The 21,382-nt window shown below is 38.4% G+C and overlaps 1 protein-coding gene across 2 annotated transcripts in view; it reads right to left on the reverse strand.

Moving 5' to 3' along the window:
- LOC126335296 (transport and Golgi organization protein 6 homolog) overlaps nucleotides 1–21,382 on the reverse strand; it is a 103,914-nt gene that overhangs the window by 78,161 nt on the left and 4,371 nt on the right. For both annotated transcript variants that reach the window (XM_049998392.1, XM_049998391.1), the window contains exon 3: nucleotides 11,323–11,587. In XM_049998392.1, the coding sequence (XP_049854349.1) occupies nucleotides 11,323–11,587 (265 nt within the window). The remainder of the gene's footprint in view (nucleotides 1–11,322; nucleotides 11,588–21,382) is intronic.

Genomic DNA, 21,382 nt, shown 5'->3' on the forward strand with positions numbered 1-21,382 from the left:
CTGCAGTTTCATAAAAGAGAAAGGATGACCCTAAGTTTTAAGGAATATAGCACTAGATCTAATGTCTAGTTTTACGTATGTAATTGAGTTTATAACTTATTCTGACTATTCCTAGTTCGTATCTTTCATTATAGGGTGAAAACAGCAACTGTTTTGTACCTTAAATCCTATTGTTGACGTATAAACATATATAAATTCTGTAATAATTGTAAACATCTGGAAGACAAAATGCTAGTATTCTTAAAGTATCTATATGGCTCTAGTCAGAAACATCTTAGCAAAACTAGCCCTTAATTAATTCCAAAGTAATTAACAGTCTTGTCAAAAGTATTGTTTGTGTAATGATATCTGTTAATTTCATCATTTAAACAAATTCGGCTTAACCCTTGTAATTGAAGAAACTGTTAAAAAGAAACAATTTTTTGACGTATTCAGTTAATTTAAAGAGTTAAGTTTTAATTGTAATTTCTGTAAATTAAACTTCAAACAATGTGTAGTTTCAGCACTTATTATTGTGACGATATCTAAGGACCCGATTTTTGGTCATGAGACAGTCAGTCCACGGCCGAGTTTCAGACGAGAAACCTATGTTGGTTAGAACAACAACAATGCTTCAACTTAACTGTGGAATAAGTGTTAAACAATTAGGCCGTGTGTAAAAACAATGACAGTGTCTGCTCCATAAGTTCCTTTCTATTCTCCAAGAACTGTGAACTTTGTGGTTAAGTTTTTTTTTTACTGCTCATAAATTTACAACAGTAAATTATTGTAGCAGTATGTGGATGTTCGCCTGCCAACTATTAATGAGGCTAATGGAAAGTTAAACAATAGTGCACTGGCCATACTAAATGTGTGTATGGGGGGTTCTGAAAAGTGAAAGTAAACATCTGTGAAATGCAACTGTGCACTGTGCTACATTATTTGCCATAGTCAGTGTCCAAATTACAAACCCCATTTTTCAGCCAGTGTAGCAACATAGTACATCAACACCGAGGACAACAAATGATGAAACAAAGAAGGCAAACCACTACAAGATCCACCACACCCAGAACCCTCCAAAGAAATTTAAGTCTTCCATCCATCTTACCTACTACTAATTTTGAGAGTTCATACTATTTTATTTCTTTTGTAATATTACTGTTGAAAAATTTAAATGGTGTGACAGTCTATATGATTTTACCACTTTGGTACTGTTATTGGAAATCATCAAACACTTCTTATTTCTGGACATATCTTGCTTTTGTTTATAGTGTGTCCCAGTAGGAATGGTCAGTATTCAGGGATATGATAGGAATGATCATTAGAAGCTAGAACGTCCACTAAACATGGGCTTTAAAAATGTATATCTTATGAGCTATAATCACCTTCTCACTTTTGGTACTGTGAAACACATCTCTCTTACTTAAAAAGTGCTCATAACTTAAGGTATGCATTTTTGAGTCCATGTTTATTAGAAGTTTTTGCTTCAAATGAGTGTCCTGTCATATCCCTGAATATTGAGCATTCCTCCTAGAATGCCCTTTATTTAAAATATGCAAACACTTTCTAAGCAAATATCAGAGTTGCTGCCCACAAAATGAATTGTTTATATGTACTTAGAACAGAATAGATCCTCTTACACTACCCTGGCCCACCAAAAGTTACACTCATTTCTATTTACCGTTTATTGTCCTATCTACCCTACCTTTTATCAGTCAAAAGTTATTAAACAAATCACAAGAATGAGTGTGTGCTGAAAATTAATGCATCTGAATTTTAATATGAAAACTTTTAAAACTTTTTAAACATCATTAACATCCTACATATTTATGTCTACGTATCTGCAGTCCTCTACCACTAGAGGGCTCCAAATTTTAACATGCAATATGTGGACATGTTAAGGTAACACTGTGTGTGTGTGTGAGAGAGAGAGAGAGAGAGAGAGAGAGAGAGAGAGAGAGAGAGAGAGAGAGAGAGAGAGAGAAATAGCATGCTGTAATTGAGTTTGGAATTTGAGGATAATTTGAGGATTTCATCCACACATGGTGCACCCTCTCCTTCAGCATGAAAATGTCAGACAGCACATGAGCACTGCAACACCCATAATAATCTGATGCCTTGGGTTCACTGCCAACAACCATCCAGCTAGCTGTCCTGAGTTAGCCCTACCCGATTTTAATTTGTTTCCAGAACTTAAAGAATACCTTTCACAACTTCACTTTGATAGTGATCAACCAATGCAAGCAGAGGTGAGATTGTGGCTCCGTCAACAAAGTCAGACATTCCACAGCGACAATATCGACACAAACTGGTCTCTCGTTGGGAGAAATGTGTTTTTTGCCAGGGTGGCTATGTTGAGAAATAAATATGTAGACGTGAAGAATAAAGATGTGCTACCCTTCATGATATTACTACACTTGGCCTCTCGTGGTCGTAACTGGAAACATATGGTGACACTGCAATAGACAAGTAAAGTGGTGACTAAGGAAAACGCATCACACTATGAAAGACTTTAAGGCAGTTGTGCATATATTACCAAGTGGTTTAGCTTGTCCTCATGAAATATCATGATAAAAACTCATGGTAAGCTGACCGACATGCCTTCGGTCCCAGATGCAATAGTTGATCAACAAAATGTTAATAAAGTTTTTTTATTTAAAAAGTTTTAAGAGCTTTCACATAAAAAATTTAGAAATTTATTTTTCAACATGCCCTCTTATGCTGAGATACTCAATATGAGTATATCTATATCATCAGTCAGCATTTTGGTAAAATATTGAATGCTTTTTGGAGATCTAGCATCCTCATTGTCAAAACTTGAAGCTTACAATATACTCTTTCTTTTACTCTTTCTATAAACTGAAGTGATCCACTTTATTTGCCAATCATAGCAGACGACATGAAAAACAAGACTTTTTGATAAATATGTGCCAGGAAACAGCCTGCTCTCACAGTGCATGTAGCATCAAATCTAAAAGAAATTCCATCATCACCTAATGCCTTTCCACACCAGTTTTAATCATTCTCAGTACCAAGATTGATTGTTTCAGTGTCATTTATTTATTACAAGTGTGCCATGGGCAAACAATAGTACAATAATAGGATTCTCTTGCATGAACACATTTAAAATGTAGGATTTAGCATTTCTGTTTTCTGCCTCTTGTATTCACCTCCAATATGTCACAGATCAATAAGAGATTGGATCAAACTTATCTAAAACTTTCTGATAAATCTTTTGCCAAAATCTGGCTATGCTAATTGTTGCATGCTTCTTGCACAGTCCTAATCATATATTTATATACATTATTTTCTATTAGTTTACTTATTTAAAACAATAATCTTACAATATTAATTTTTCCAACATGCTGCAAAAGTTGAAAACAAATTCCTAGGAGTGAGACTTTTGGGGAAAATTTAAGTGTATATCGACAGAATAGGCAAATGGGTAATGAGGGTGGTGTATCTGTCACATTACACATGAAACTCGAATACACCGAGATAGAGATTGCAACTGCTTGAGATTGATTGTGCATGACTCAGTATCAGGGGTGGGCATAAAATGGTACATGGATCCTTCAATTGCCCACCAGGCTCATCTCTTGATGTAACTGAAAACTTTAGAGAAAAACCTCGTACATAAGTTCTCCCATCATACTATAGTCATCCATAATCAAATGGAAAAATTACGGTTTCGTTAGTTGTGGGCATGACATCGCATGCAACATTACTAAATGCCTTCTCTAAAAACTGCTAGGAACAGATAATTTAGGGCCGCCACTCATGATGGAAATATATTGGATCTAATGGCAACAAGAAGGCCTAATGTCTTTGAGGATGTCCACATCGAAAATGGTATCAGTGACCATGATACAGATGTGGCAACAGTTATTAGCAAAGTACAAAGGGCAACCAAAACAAGCCAAAAGATTTTATCTTATATATGTTCAGCAAACTAGATGAAAATTCAGTAGTGTCATATCTCAATGAGGAGCTAGAAACTTACAGCACAGGGCAGGAGCATGTAGAGGAACTATGGCTTAATTAAAAGAATAATTGACCATGCAATCTGTAGAGATGTGCACAGTAGAACAGTTCATATGGCAGGGGCCGTCTATGGCGTGCAGTCACTGTAAATAAACTTCTAAAGAAAGAGGGACTGCTGCATAATAGATGTAAAACAAAACACAGAAATATAGAGAGAAGGTTGCTGAATGGAATGTGTTTGGCTGTCAAGAGAGCAATGCACAAAGCCTTCAATGACTACCATAGCAGAATATTTTCAAATAATCTTACACAAAAGCCAAAGAAATTCTGATCATATGTAAAGGCTGTTAGTGGTGCCAAGGTTAGTGTCCAATCACGTATGATATAAGAACTGAAACTGTGGGTAGCAAAACAAAAGCTGAAATGCGTAACTCAAATGTTCCTTTACAAAGGAAACCCCAGGAGGATTGCCCTGATTTAATCCTTGTACCGCTCAAGAGATGAGCGAAGTAAAGGTGAACTGATGAGCTAAGTACAGGTGAGTGTCAGTGTCGGTTGAGAAACAGCTGAAATTATTGAAACTGAAAAAAGCTCCAGGGCTTGACGGAAGCATATCAGATTCTATACTGAATTTGCAGCTGAGTAAGCCCCTATTCCAACTTTAATCTGTTGTAAATGCCATGTTCAGTAGTTGGAAGGTACAGGAATCCCTTTCAGATTCTATACTGAATTTACAGATGAGTTAGCCTCGCTTCCAATTATAATCTATTGTACATCCTTTGATCAAAAAACAGTTGGAAGAAAGCACAAGTCGCACTTGTCTATAAGAAGATTAGTAGAAGTGATCCACAAAACTACCGTCTAATATCCTTGACATCCATTTGTTGTAGAAGCTTAAGAACATGAGGTATCTCTAACAGAATGACCTCCTCAATGCCAACCAGAATAGAGTCCAGGAACATCGATGATGCGAAACTGAACTCCCACTTTTCTCACACAACACAGCTTTGGATCAAGGCAATATGGTCGATGCAGTATTTCTTGATTTCCGAAAAGTATTTGACCCAGTACCACACCTACGCTTATTGTCTAAAGTACAATCATATGGAGTATCAAGCAAAACTTGTGACTGGCCTGAGAATTTTCTGGTGGGAAGGATGCAGCATGTTATCTTAGATGGAGAGTCATTGTCAGATATAGAAGTAACTTCCGGTTTGCCCCAGGGAAGGTGTCTTGGGACCCTTGCTATACATGTTGTATATTAACAACTTTACAGACAATATTCATAATAACCTCAGACTTTTTGTAGAGGATGCAGTTATCTATAATGCAGCACTATCTGAAAGAAGCTGCATAAATATTCAGTCAGATCTTGATAAGATTTCAAAGTGGTTCGAAGACTGACAACTTGTTTTAAATGTTCCGAAATGTAAACATCAGCACTTCACAAAACGAAGAAATGTAGTATCCTATGACTATAATATCAATGACTCACAGTTGGAACTGGTCAACTAGCACAGATACTTAGGTGTAACAGATGGTAGCCATAGTGGTCCCGAGTTCGAGTCTCGGTCCGGCACACAGTTTTAATCTGCCAGGAAGTTTCAGATGGTAGGCATATGAAACGGAATGATCGCAAAGGCTCAGTTGTGGGTAAAGCAGGAGGTAGAATTCAGTTTATTGGTAGACTGCTGGGGCAAATGCAATCAGCCTACAAAGGAAATTGCATACACGTCACTCATGCAACCAGTTCTAGAATATTGCTCAAATGTGTGGGACCCATATGAAATAGAACTACCAGGGGAAATAAAATGCATAAGGAAGGCCACCACAATTCGTCACAGGTTTGTTTGACCCATGGGAGAGAATCAGAGATGCTGAAGAAAGTAAACTCTCACACTCTTGAAGATAAATGTAAACTATCACAAGAAAGTCTACTAAAAGTTTCAAGAACTGGCTTTAAGGGATGACTCTAGGTATATACTACAAACCCTCATTTAGCTCTCACATAGGGATCATGAGGATAAAATTAGATCAATTACTGCACACACACACATATAGGCATTTAAGTAATCATTCTTCCCGCTCTCTATATGTGAATGGAATGTGAAGAAACCCTACTAATTGATAGAGCAGCACATACTCTCTTGCCATGCACTTCATAGCGCTCTGCAGTGTATGCATGTAGATGTTGTCATTATACCAAGATGTGTATTTGCTCTCTTATTATTTTACTCGGTATGCATTTATTTGGAGCATGATTGGCTGTGTTTTAACCACAACACTTTTATTGCACACAGGAAGTTATCAACTAACACACACACACACACACACACACACACACACACACACACACACACACACACACACACACACACACAGAGAGAGAGAGAGAGAGACTCTTTATAACTTTCCAGATTACCTTTACACATTTTCTGATCATTGGCATAGTAATAACACCATGGTCACATCCATGTGTATTTGGTGACAAAATGTGGGTATGCTATAGCCCAATCCACGAATGATGGCAGTTCGTGCATATCAAGATACGGGCAGGGATTGTATTGTTGCCAATTCCATGTGGAGTGCATATGGGTTTTTTTTTTAGGTTAGAGAATTCCCTCCCTAGTCCCAACAAGACACCTCCTGAGACACGGCAAGGTAGGAGTAGGCTAAATGCAACAGGGAATAACAATATTAATGTGCTAATAGTAAACTGCAGGAGCGCCTATAGAAAGGTCCCAGAACTGCTCTCATTAATAAACGGTCACAACGCCAATATAGTACTAGGGACCGAAAGTTGGCTGAAACCAGACGTAAACAGTAATGAAATCCTAAACTAAGATTGGAATGTATACGGCAGAGACAGTTTGGACAGTGAAGGGGAGGTGTGTTTATAGCGATAAGAAGTGCAATAGTATCGAAGGAAATTGACGGAGATCCAAAATGTGAAATTTTTTGGGTGAAGGTCACTGTTAAAGCAGGCTCCGACATGGTAATTGGATGTGTCTATAGGCCCCCTGGCTCAGCAGCTGTTGTGGCTGAACACCTAAAGGATAATTTGGAAAATATTTCGAGTAGATTTCCCCACCATGTTATAGTTCTGGGTGGAGATTTTAGTTTGCCAGATATAGACTGGGAGACTCAAATGTTCATAACGGGTGGCAGGGACAAAGAATCCAGTGAATATTTTTTAAGTGCTTTATCTGAAAACTACCTTGAGCAGTTAAACAGAGAACCGACTTGTGGCAATAACATATTAGGCCTTCTGGAGACAAACAGACCCGAACTATTTGAAACGGTTAACGCAGAACAGGGAATCAGCGATCACAAAGCGGTTACTGCATCAATGATTTCAGCCGTAAATAGAAATATAAAAAAAGGTAGGAAGATTTTTCTGTTTAGCAAAAGTGACAAAAAGATTACAGAGCTCCTGACAGCTCAACACAAAAGTTTTGTCTCAAGTACAGATAGTGTTGAGGATCAGTGGACGAGGTTCAAACCATCTTACAATATGCGTTAGATGAGAATGTGCCAAGCAAAATCGAGAGAGATGGAAAAGAGCCACCATGGTACAACAACCGAGTTAGAAAACTGCTGCGGAAGCAAAGGGAACTTCACAGCAAACATAAACATAGCCAAAGCCTTGCACACAAACAAAAATTCCGCAAAGCGAAATGTAGTGTGAGGAGGGCTATGTAAGAGGCATTCAATGAATTCAAAAGTAAAGTTCTATGTACTGACTTGGCAGAAAATCGTAAGAAATTTTGGTCTTATGTCAAAGCGGTAGGTAGATCAAAACAAAATGTCCAGACACTCTGTGACCAGAATGGTACTGAAACAGAGGATGACAGACTAAAGGCCGAAATACTAAATCTCTTTTCCAAAGCTGTTTCACAGAGGAAGACTGCACTGTAGTTCCTTCTCTAGATTGTCGCACAGATGACAAAATGGTAGATAACAAAATAGACGACAGAGGGATAGAGAAACAATTAAAATCGCTCAAAAGAGGAAAGGCTGCTAGACCTGATGGGATACCAGTTCGATTTTACACAGAGTATGTGAACGGACTTGGCCCCCCTTTTTTCAGCGGTGTACCGTAGGTCTCTAGAAGAGCATAGCGTTCCAATGGATTGGAAAAGGGCACAGGTAATCCCTGTTACCAAGAAGGGACATTGAACAGATGTGCAGAACTATAGACCTATATCTCTAACGTCTATCAGTTGCAGAATTTTGGAACACATTATGTTCGAGTATAATGACTTTTTCAGGAGACTAGAAATCTACTCTGTAGGAATCAGCATGGGTTTCGAAAAAGACGGTTGTGTAAAACCCAGCTCGCGGTATTCGTCCACGAGACTCAGAGGGCCATAGACACGAGTTCACAGGTAGATGCTGTTTTTCTTGACTTCCGCAGGGTGTTCGATACAGTTCCCCACAGTCGTTTGACGAACAAAGTAAGAGCATATGGACTATCAGACCAATTGTGTGATTGGACTGAAGAGTTCCTAGATAACAGAACTCAGCATGTCATTCTCAATGGAGAGAAGTCTTCCGAAGTGAGTGATTTCAGGTGTGCCGCAGGGGAGTGTCATAGGACCGTTGCTATTCACAATATACATAAATGACCTTGTGGATGACATCGGAAGTTCACTGAGTCTTTTTGCAGATGATGCTGTGGTGTATCGAGAGGTTGTAACAATGGAAAATTGTACTGAAATGCAGGAGGATCTGCAGTGAATTGACGCATGGTGCAGGGAATGGCAATTGAATCTCAATGTAGACAAGTGTAATGTGCTGCGAATACATAGAAAGATAGATCCCTTATCATTCAGCTGCAAAATAGCATGTCAGCAACTGGAAGCAGTTAATTCCATAACTTATTTGGGAGTATGCATAAAGAGTAATTTAAAATGAAATGACCATATAAAATTAATCGTCGATAAAGCAGAGGCCATACAGATTTATTGGAAGAATCATAAGGAAATGCAATTCAAAAACAAAGGAAGTAGGTCACAGTACATTTGTTCGCCCACTGTTTGAATACTGCTCACCGGTGTGGGATCCGTATATCTAGCGAAGAGACCATGAGGATAAAATCAGAAAGATTAGAGCCCACACAGAAGCATACCGACAATCCTTCTTTCCACGAACAATACGAGACTGAAATAGAAGGGAGAACCGATAGAGGTACTCAGGGTACCCTCCGCCACACACCGTCAGGTGGCTTGCAGAGTATGGATGTAGATGTAGAAGCAACAGCTGCAGTATGTGCATGCGTGTGCTTTGCACTTGAAGAAAGCTTATAAGCCTGCAAATTATGTCTCTTGTTTCCTTAAGCATAATTTGTCACTTGTTACCACCATCGATGACAACTCGCAACAAATGGAATAGAAATTATGTAAAAAACTCGCTATGATCACATTTAATGCTCACACTAGCTACGGCATTCACAACAGAGCACTCAGAACACTACTGAATGCCCATTGGCTGTCGGAGAATGCATGACATAGGGATGCAGAACACGCTTAAGCTCGACTGCCATCATTCGTGACTCCAACTATAACTGCTGCAGGCCTAAAATATTTCTTTCACAAATGGGCTGTAATGCTAGTTGTTCAAAGCTATTGCCTGGTAATGCATTCAGTATTACTTCACAAGACTGCCTGTTCTCAGCATAATATTGTATGTGTAGTTTTTTCAGTTAGTACTAGGTAAATAACAGTAACCCAGTATCACCATATTGTTTCAATATTTTCTTGTTATCATATTCAAGTTACATTTGAATGACTGTGATCAACATGACAGACGTTTACTTGGCTTCACTGTCAGATTACCTTGTTGTTTTGCTAGATCTACTATTTCTATCTGTAACTTTAAACACTACATGTCCTGGAGGAGGAGGAGGAGGAGGAGGAGGAGGAGGAGGAGGAGGGGGAGGAGGGGGCGGGGGGGGGGGGGGGGGGATGTCAGTCTTTCCTATTTACATTATCTGATCAAAAGTATCCAGCCACCTCTTAGTGGAAATTAATATAGGTGTGTCCATTCCTCGATTTTATGAGACACTTGACAGTGTTTAGGACATTTTCAATGACCGGGGGAATGCCAGCAATTCTCCCTTAAGAGCGAAATCCAGAGTGGGGGTACTGAAGTTGGAAGATGGGGTCTAGAACAAAGTTGACATTCTTACTCAGCCTGAAATTGTACCATTGGGTTCAGATTACGATTCTGGGCAGGCCAGTCTATTCCAGCAATATATTTGTCCACAAACCTCCGTTTCAAAGGTGCTGCTTTATGACTGGGTGCAGTGGCATGCTAATACAGTCTTCAAATTGTTCCTCAACTGAACACAGTACATAATGGTGCAGAATGTCTTCATATCCTTCTGCATTTTAGCATTTTCTTAATTATAAATAGGGGACCACACCATATAACATTTCCCAGGAATTTGATGAAAGCAAATCCTTCCACCAGATTGCCACAGGGTATAACATGATTAATCCTCATTTCCAGTCATCCACTGTCTGGTGGCTTTTTTTTTTTTTCCACCAACTCAAAGGTCTCTTAGCACTGACTACAGGACTGTATGCGACAAGAAGCTGCTCCAAACACTGTAGTCCATCCTTTCTAACTCCCTACGCAAATCATTGTGTTAGTAGGACTGCTGGTAGCACTTAGGGAACTCCTGAGTGGTTCCTTCTGCTGATTTCATGTAATTGTTTACAACCACCCTCCATAATGCTCAATGGTCCTCATCCGTCAGTACATGAGGTCTGCCTGGTCTCAGTTTAGCTGTGGTTGTTCCTTCATGTTTCCACTTCACTATCACAGCACTGACAGAACTTGGACAGCTTTAGAAGAGTTTAAATGTCCCTTAAGGATTTTTTAGTTCACTGATGTCCAAAAACTAGTTCACATTTAAAGTCACTGTGTGCTCCTGACCAAGCCAGTCTGCTGTTCCTGCTTCTATACTGACAGTAGAATACTGCCCACCTCCTTTTATACTGATGGATCTATCTCTCGTGACTACTTCTGCACTACCAAGAGTCTCTGGATGCTTTTGATCAGATAGTGTATGTTCCATATATTGTGGAAAATCTCTCTTTCTACTTCAGTTTTCAGTCACATTTGGATTGCATGTGCACTCTGACACCCAAGTGGCCATTTTCAGCATATAGCACACACCTGAGCCACCCAAAGTGACTCTGTAAGTCTCCTACAACTAAAAGCTCCTGCTCTCCTGTCTACAGCAACCTGAACCTCAACAGAGGAGAGGCAATGCCAGAGCAAGAGCAACAAGGTCTGCTACGTCTGGCCTCACTATCAGCAGAAGGCAACACATACAGCATAGTGACTTACTTCCAGCAACAGAAGCTCCTCATCCTTAAGATTGGCAGCACTGGAGCAGCGTGCAGCCAAGGCAACACCAACTCCAGGCAGAAGGCTGGGCAGCAGCCCCATGGACACGACAAACTGGAGGCAGGTGCGAATGGTCTTCTGTTGTGCAACACTCAGCAAGTCTTTCGGTCCCTTATTCCTGCCTTCTGCTGGCATTGCACTTAGCAGCTTCAGTGTCACCTTCATTGATAGCAGGATGTGAAGAGTTACACATACAAACTTCCACCTATGGAAAAGGCCATGGGTTAGTGTTAGTACAATCGCAAGAATGAAAGGAGTATCTAATACAGATATTTGTTAATGAAATGTTTTGTGAAATAAGCAGTCACATATTGCAAAAGTCTTCAATTTAAGGTCAATTTAACACAAGAAAATAATACCTCAATTACCAAAAATAAGTCGTAATTTTCAAGACAATGCTAGTACAGTAAATAACATGGATAACTTTTTGCCTTCTCATTAAAATAATCCAATAGTAATAACAATTGCATTTAAAGAAATTAAAATCTCTTCTACAGTTAAAATGAAAAAAAAAGCAAAAAAGGTGACAAAATATACAAGAAGGCAGTATTTTCATCACACATTGCTGGCTTTCATGGGTCATATTTATTTTTTTGGTGGCACATGGCCTGTAAGCACGTCTCAGTCCACATACTAAAAGTAATACCATGTGCAATATTTACTTAGGTATTTGTTTTTTTCAATGACTGTGTAACTGCAGCATCGGGGAAATTCTAAAACTTGTTTGCATAGTTTATTTATCTATTATACTGGATGTTTCACATGGAGCCATCAACTGATGACTTGCAACTTTCATAGCACTTTTTGTTACAAGTTTTGTTCAAACAGAGAGTAGATACATTTTACATATGGGTAAGTGATTACTTATCCATGATAAAAACATTAGTGTACTTTATAAGGCTACAAAATTGGTGTTACATCATAATTATTACAATATTCTGATTTTACGGAACAAGATATACAAAGATTTCAACTTACTTTTGTTAGTTATACTAATATTCAAATAGTATGAAACTTATCAATCAGGAATGATTTCAGTTTCACTTTGAGTAAGTTTGCTTTGTGTCACATTATAAAGCTTGGCAGGGTCTGTGGTCTGTTATTAATTTAGTTCTTTTTCTATAGCAGTACACTCTCTTTCTTGTATTGCACGCACATTGGAACACTTTTGTTGCTTTGTTCTGCTGTGTCACACAGAATTTCATTAATTTGTAAAGATACAATGAGTAGACTGAAGTATTAATGATGTATAAATATTTCCCTGCGGAAGTCTTTATTCCCTAGTCCATGGATAATCCTGACTGCTCTTTCCTCCCGGGTTAATACTCTGTATGTACGTGAGCAGCATAGCCCCATACATCTATCCCATAATTAATCAGTGCAAAAATTGTCCCATAAGAGACTGTTTTTTACATCTGGAGATTACTTTTGATAACTGGCTAATCAAGTGTACTGAAATAATATTTTATTACATATAAAACTGATATGGTGTCCTAGGGAGGCAGGTCACTATTTTATGTTGTGACTGCTACCCACACTATGTAAACATTTGCTTTTAGTATTTAGTGTTCACTTAACTCTACAAATAAGGACATGGAACTATTAAATTACATTTCATTTAAATTTTTCCAAAATCCTAAATATTTAGACAAACACAGAGTGTTCAGAAAATAGAAATAGAAACATGCGACAGCATGAAAGAACATTTGCAAGGTATAAATGAAGCTTTGCAAAGAAGTGATTAGTTGTGTCAGTAAGGAGTTAGCATGTTAACACAACCAACAAAACAAGTAATTCTGGTACTAATAACTGCCTACCATTTTGTATAAACTAGAAGGTAATATGAGTGAAAACATACAAAGGAATTAAACAAGCTCAGCAGGAGAAAGACACTTAAGTATTGGACAAGGGAACACCCTGATATTTCCTTAAAGAGATTTTGAAAACCATGGCAAAATTAAATCACAATTTGAACTCCTGTAGCACTGTAAGGGCAAGAATGGGAAGGCAGGTATCCGAAGAAAGAGTTTATATTTATAATGGGGAGAGATGTTGGGGGTAGGTGGTGGGCGAGTCACATAAAATGGGGCACTAATGTATATAACAGCAGAGGGACTGAGCAAGGTGACGCAGTGGCTAGCACACTGGACACGCATTCAGGACGACGACGGTTCGATCCCGCATCCGGCCATCCTGATTTAGGTTTTCCATGATTTCCCCAAAATGCAATGCTCCAGGCAAATGCTGGGATGGTTCCTTTGAAAGGGCACGGCCAACTTCCTTCCCTAATCCGATGAGACCGATGATCTCACTGTCTGGTCTCCTTCCCCAAATAACCCAACACCAAAAGACTGGCATAGGAGTGTTGCATAAGGATATTTACGTGATGCTCTCAATAAAACTCTGAAGTGTTAGGGATTCACACTTAATACTATTGGCACCCAAATCGATCCAAAATTACACTACATTGAACATGATTATTTTCACATGTGGGGGGAGGTGACATGGTGGTGAGTGTGCAAGATCGTCATCAGTCATCGAACTATTAATGTGTTACTAGTTTATGATACCTGCAGTGTTCCTAGTTTATGATACCTGCACCATATGGTTTAAAGAATTTCATAATGATCATGTTGACATAAAAAGCTGAACATTGCCTGCATCCACAAACAAAGAATCCTTAACGATGCAGCAAGAGTCCAAGTACCCATTACCACAAAGATACAGCAATTATAACCTGTTTCTGAGGAATATATTAATAACTATCATTAATAATAGGAATTATTGCATGTAAGGGGCACTTTCTCAGCTCCCAATACTACATTACTTAATGACTGCAAATTGATACCTTAAGTGATGACTTTTTATCCATAGTGACTATTATTAAATGGTAAATGTAATGCATTGACAAATAAGGTAAGACCCCGAGATTTTTCAGATCTTTGTCAGATATTACACTATCAATTCTACATAATGCTGTTAGCACTGCTACTTTTTTGACATTGGCTCCATTGATTTGGGAAAAAAATATCTTCTGATAGTATGCTACAGCCTTGTCTCAAAATAACATTACCACACATAAATGTTGTGGAAAGTACTTTAGGATTGAAGGAGACCACTCATCAAAAAGAAAGGAGACCACTCATCAAAAAGAAGAAGCATTGAGCTGTCAATAGGTACACACAAAAGAAGGAAAAAGAGCTAACTTTGAACTTTACTCCAGCTCATCAAAGGATAACTCAAAAAAACTAGCAAGCTTTCCTACTGACAACAACACTTATACTTTTTTGGTGAGTGATCTCCTTTAATTCTTAAGTATTTAAAATAACATATATGTACTTTTAAATACAAATCGGTATGAAAGATAAGAGCTCTAATTACCAAAAAGCTTCCTCCCATTGGCTATCCAAAATTGGTGCCTCACCAACATAAGTACATTACAGGGAATAAGGCCTGGCCAACATTCCCCCTATTGTATAGAATCCTTGGGTGTCCTGCTGGGTCAAGCCGTAACTCCTCCACAATATTTCGGCAAACAGACCTGTTGCCTTCTTCAGGTGATCCCTGACGAATGGCAATGTGTGTGTCTGCTGTCTGCTGAAATACCGTGGAGGAATTGTGACATGGCCTGGTTGTACATCTGAGAATTCTATAAAATAAGTTGAAAAAACATCAGGTCGCATTGCCCCTATTCTTAACTTTAACCTCAAAATGGAATGAAGGTTTCTGATCAATTGAAATGATATTCAATTTTAATTTGTTAACGATATGGGCACTAGCAAATCTGTTCAATAGGTTTTGTCTCTTAGTTGACATACAATATCTATTTTTGGGACTACTAAGTCAATCCAGTCACTGAGAACTGCCCAAGCTGGGTTTTGTGATGTTAAAGAGTTAAGCTGTTTTCTACAACACAGTCAAATCAAACTCACTTATTGCCTTGGTTCTATCATCATCATCATCTAAGACTGATTATGCCTTTCAGCATAGCCCCCTTATAAAATTCCTCCATGATCCCCTATTCAGTTCTAACACTGGTGCCTCTTCTGATGTTAAACCTATTACTTCAAAATCATTCTTAACCAAATCCAGGTACCTTCTCCTTGGTCTGCCCCGACTCCTACCCTCTACTGCTGAACCCATGAGTCTCTTGGGTAACCTTGCTTCTCTCATGCGTATAACATGACCCCACCATCTAAGTCTGTTCGCCCTGACTGCTACATCTATAGAGTTCATTCCCAGTTTTTCTTTGATTTCCTCATTGTGGACACCCTCCTGCCATTGTTCCCATTTACCAGTACCTGCAATCATCCTAGCTACTTTCATATCCATAACCTCAACCTTGGTTCTATATCAATTGATATTACTGTATAATGGGACAGATTTTATTTTCAAAATTCATGGGCAGAAGATCAAGGCTGTAGGACAGACCATAAAAGCCAAAATATCTAACACATACTTACAAATGGACAGATACACTTATGTTCCTTCCAAATATCTAAGTGAAATGCTCCTTAATTTATGACAATAGCGAAGAGTATACTTACATTAACACAATTCACGGTTTGAAATATCACTCATATACAACATATGAATAGGATTGGACTAAATACAAAATCTTGTGAGATGCAACTTTTGGCTTTCCCAAACTCAGATTTGTTTTGTATCTTTTGTGTTGTCTGCTAGGGTGACCCTCTAGCTCATGTTATGAAGCTATGACTACAGTTGACCGAGTGCTGTACAAATGATACCACCATTTTTTTTTGTTTTTCAAGTAAAATTTTATGACATTGGCAAGCTAGTAGAAAATACCAGATGGATACTTTTATTGGTTATCATATTCATCATGTCAGTTGGTTTCATTTACAGAAGCCTAGCACAGATTGCTATCATGTTACCACCAGTATATGTCTGTAGTCAGCCAAGTCTGTAGTCTAATCTCAATATGGTGGCAAAAATAGATGTGAAAGAAGGCATAAAATAACATCAAAATTTTATTGAATACTTTCTCCTAAAATTATTTCAAGCAATTAGTTCAAGATCCCATAAGTGTGAACGGTTGTGACAGCATAATGTACTTCTTAAGTGACAAACAGTACTCAGCAAAATAGAGAATGTCCCGAAAGAAATAAACACTGCAAGATTGTTGAAGCAAGACTGAATACTATAAAATCTAAATCCACTAAGAATAAACACAACACATAAATATTTAAAGAGCAGATAAAAATTCTGCTTGATGGCTTCCTAAGAGACAGTATCCAGTCCTTTCCTATTAACTATGAAAGGATCAACCAAATGTGGCTCAAATACAAAGAAATAATGATAACAGCAATTGAAAGTTTTATTACGAAGTAAATTAGAGACAGAACAGATCCCTCGTGGTACAGGACACTGTTGCCAAAGTAACGAAAAAAAGCACACCAGATTTAAAAAGAGCACAAAATCTTCAATATTGGTGACAGTTTGCAGGTGATAACATGAAGGCTTTCACAGCCAGCAACTTCTTTAGTTAAAACTTCTGGGCTGAGAGGCTGTGATTGATCTGTAAAACTACTACTTCCTGATGTTTCTGACTCACCTAAGATGATGCTGCCCATAGTTGGCAACGAAGTATTAGGAAGAAGTAGTTATACAGATCGACCACGGCCTCTCAGCTCAGAAGTTTTAACTAAAGAGTTTACAGATGCTTGGCTTAGTGTCAATTTTTAAGTTGAGGCACATTTAACTGTTTCCAAAATGCAAGTCTTGGAATCTAACAGGAAATTCAAAAAGGTTCTGTCATTTGGAATTCAATCTCTTTAGTGTGGCAAAGCAACTTAAATCACTTAAAACTAAGTCTTCCAGTCTACATGATACTCTAATTATGTTCCTTTCAGAGTATGTTGATGAAATATCTCAATTTTTAGCAATTGTATATAACAGTTTGCTCAACTAAAAAGATCCATACCTAAAGATTGGGAAGTTGCACAAGTCACACAAATGTACAAGAAAGAAAATAGAAGTAACCTGCTGAAATACAGACCCATATCACTGACATCAATTTGCAATAGTATTTTGGAACATGTACTGTGTTCATCTCTTAGGAAACACTTGAAGAAAATGATTTACTGACAGGCAATCAACACAAATCAGGATGATATTCTTGTGAAATACAACTGGCTCTTTATCCACATGAAGTAGTAAGTATTATTGACAAAGTCTCTGAAGTTGATTCCACATTTTATTTCCTGGAGTCTTTTGACACTGCTCTTCATTAGTGGTTTCTAATTAAATTCTGTGCCTATGGAGTACTGCCTCAGCTGTGCAACAGGACTTGTGAGTTCACATCAGAAAGGTCACAGTACAAAGTGATATCTGGCATTCCCCCAAGGCAGTGTTGTGTATCTACTACTGTTCCTAATTTATTTGACAATTTAGGAGACAATCTGAGGAGCACTCTTAGATTGTTCTCAGATGATGACATTTATCATCTAATAAATGTCACCAGAAGATCAAAATCAATTGCTAGATATTTGTAGGTGTGAAAAGTGGCAACTGACTAAACAATAACAAAATGTCAAGTCCTCCACATGTGTACTAAAAGGAATCTGTTCCATTTTGGATACAAGATAAATCACACAAATATAAAGGCTATTAATTCAACTAAATATCCGGAGATTACAATCAGTAACAACTTAAACTGGAAGCATAACATGGAAAATGTTGTCAGGAGGACAAACCGAAGACTATGTTTTTTGGCAAAACACTCAATTTACAACAAATCTACTACAGATATTGCCTACACTACCCCTGTCTGTCCTCTTCTGCAATACTGCTGCACATTGTAGTATCCTTACTGCAAACAGTATTGACAGAAATCATTGAAAAAGTTCAAAGGAGGGCAACTCATTTTGTATAATCAAACAGTAGGGGAGAGCATGTCACAGATATAAGCGACTGGGGGAGGGGGGGGGGGGTGCAATCACTGAAACAAAGGCACTTTTCATAGCGGCAGGATCTTTTCATGAAATTACAATCACCAACTTTCTTTTCAGAATCTTTTCAGAATGCAGGGAAATGACCATCATGATAAAATAAGAGAAATCAAATCTCCCACACAGAGTTAGTTGTTCATTTTTCTCATGTGATACGCATGAGCGGATCGGCAGAGAGATCCTGAAAGTAGTTCTGCAAACACTTTGCCACACATTTTTGAGCGAATTACAGAGTAAAGTTGTAGATGTATAAGTGGGGAACACTACTGCTTGGTCTAGTGGTAAGGCATTGAGTAGTTGCAAAGTGTTTAATTACCATGCTGAACAAATGGTCATAATCAAAAGAATGATTGTTTTTCAATGACAGTGATTTTTGTAATTTTTTCCTCATTATAAGATTGAAATTGGTGCCTAAATGGTGTCAATAAAACTTCCCAGGGTATACACTTTTGGTGCTAAACTATTTATTTCTTTAATTAAGTGAATTCATAGTCCAAGGATTTCACTATTATCTGTCCAAAATCAGAGGTCAGAGACCTATATTCTGTGTGTGTCAATTTTTCCATCACTTTCCAATTAAATCACTTTAATTTCATCAGTTTATTTAATTTGCCTGGTGTGAACTTTTTGCCTTTTGGTGGAGCAATGAAGAACTTTATAGTACCATTCATAATGAAACTGCTGTCAGTTTAATTAAACCATTTGAACTAAATATCTAGTACTTCAATTTCCATCCACTTCTGTTTAAATTTATCCTAATCTGTCTTTGTACCAAAACTAGGTTCAGATCCTGCAAATATACATCACAATAAATAGCTCAAAGTATTTATAACATGTTTATAAACAATTCATTAAACTCTGTTGAACTAAAGGTAAAGTTAAGACGAAACTCACTTCCTTTGTATAAAGTACATGCTGAATTGATTACATGTTATAAATTAAAACTGTGTGCTGGACCAGTTTTTAGTTCCCAATATTCACAGATGGTACATTAATAATGATACTACATGAGCACAGTTTCTAAACCTACAAATGTCCAGCTTGTCATGGACTACCACTCTTTCCTTCGAGATTCCACAGGGACACACCCACAGTGCCGAAGACAAGCACCTCCAAGTGAAATGGTATAAAGAAGAGTTCCATTTATCAATAGCCCCAGGTTTCCATTCAGAATGAATTAAATTGCTCTGAGCAAAGTTTTAATTTGCCACCTATAAGCAATCCAGCATAACTGGTAGTTCAGCGTACATGAAAGGTGGGTGTTTCAGTTCAAAGCCAGTTTGGCAGAGCAATTTTTACCTTATAGCGTGCAATAAAAATGAAAATTTCAATCACTGCCTTATCCTTGTCAGTTTGGAGACACTTCTGTGGAAAGTAATGCAATGATGGACATAAGTAACTATGTACACATGATCAGTTTTTTCCTCCACAAAGTCAGTATTAATGTCTTTGTATATAATGTTTCCCCTGTTTGTACAAAAATCTTACGAACACCACTGCTACTGCCTGATAAAGCTTATCTTGGTGGTTTGCACATGCAAATCTTCATGTGCATGTTCCCGAACCAACTAAACTGCCACAGCATTCAGAACACAGTTCAACACAATAACATTATGATTTAGGGCTTCGGACTTGACTGTGGTAGCCTCTATGTATGTCCACTGCTCCAACCCTGTACTTTAAAGTCAAATCTGATGTAAAAATTCCATATCACCTGTCCCTCCAAAAAAGTGGCAATGCTAACAGTGAAAGCAGTTCATCGACAAACACTACTAGTGACACAAATGTCTAACCACACTTTTTAGTACTGGGCTCATAAATTTGTAAAGACAATACATGGCTAAACAGAGAAACAGGGTATGTCTAAGGTGACTCCAGCAGAATGATGCAAAATACTACTTGCAGAAATCAAGGGGCTGCCCTGCACTGCAAATTACTGAAATTATTTAACAAAGCAATAATTTTTAGGTGATGCAGCTTTAACATAATTTAAGCACATTAAGGAAAATGTTGTACTTTATTTCAAAATAAAATATAAAATAATCTCATATACAGAAAGGAGTTAGGTAGCCAGTGGCTCAGAAAAGGAATGCAAGAGTGTGTGGTGGTAAATGTATGGGCTAGGCATGTGAAGCACAGTTTCCACAGCTGGTGGGGAGCAGTGTATGATGAAGGTGACATGGACATGTGAACTGGTAAGGGGTGATAGCATAGGAAGAGCAAACTGTTGAGCGGTAGATGTGCGGACAGTGGATTAACAGAGATTAAGGCCAGGAGGGTTACGGGAACAAATGACATGTTACAAGGAAAATGTCCACCTGCACAGTTCAGAAAAGGCGGTAGTGGAGGCAAGAATACAGATGACAACACTGAAAACAAGCATCTTGCACTCAGCTGCATTTTGTGCCACGGGATGGTCAACTTTGTTTTTGGCCACACAGTTTGGTAGTGGCCATTCATTCTGGTGGACAGCTGGTTGGTTTTCACATACCAACATAAAACAATGTGCAGTGATTGCAGCAGAATTGGTTTGTGGCATGGCTGCCTTCACAGGTGTCTCAGCCTCTGTGGAGTAGCATAGCTGTGTGTGCAGACTGTAGTTGGGAGTGCTGGGTGGGTACATTTGACAGATCTTGTACCTGGGTCTCCCGCATGGATATGAATCATGTAGCAAGGGATTACAAGTGGCATACAGCTGGACTACAAAACTTTTGTAGGTTGGGTGGGCAACGGAATATCATTTTAGGACAGGTGAACTGGAACCACTGAACTACATGCTTCACCAGGGCTTTATCTATCATCATGCCATGAAATGAGTGACACCCAACCAAAGATCTTCCCACCCCTCCTAAAGTGGTATTCCATAGCCCATCCGACCTACATGCCCATCTTATTCCATTCCTCCCAAATCCAACCCCTTGCCACAGGGATTATATCCATGTGGAGGACCCAGGTGCCAGACCTGCTCAATCCACCCACCCAGCACTTCCTACTCAAGTCCTGTCACAGGCTTATCCTAACCCATT

The sequence above is a fragment of the Schistocerca gregaria genome, chromosome 2 (assembly GCF_023897955.1).
Source record: "Schistocerca gregaria isolate iqSchGreg1 chromosome 2, iqSchGreg1.2, whole genome shotgun sequence".
Taxonomy (NCBI): Eukaryota; Metazoa; Arthropoda; class Insecta; order Orthoptera; family Acrididae; genus Schistocerca; species Schistocerca gregaria.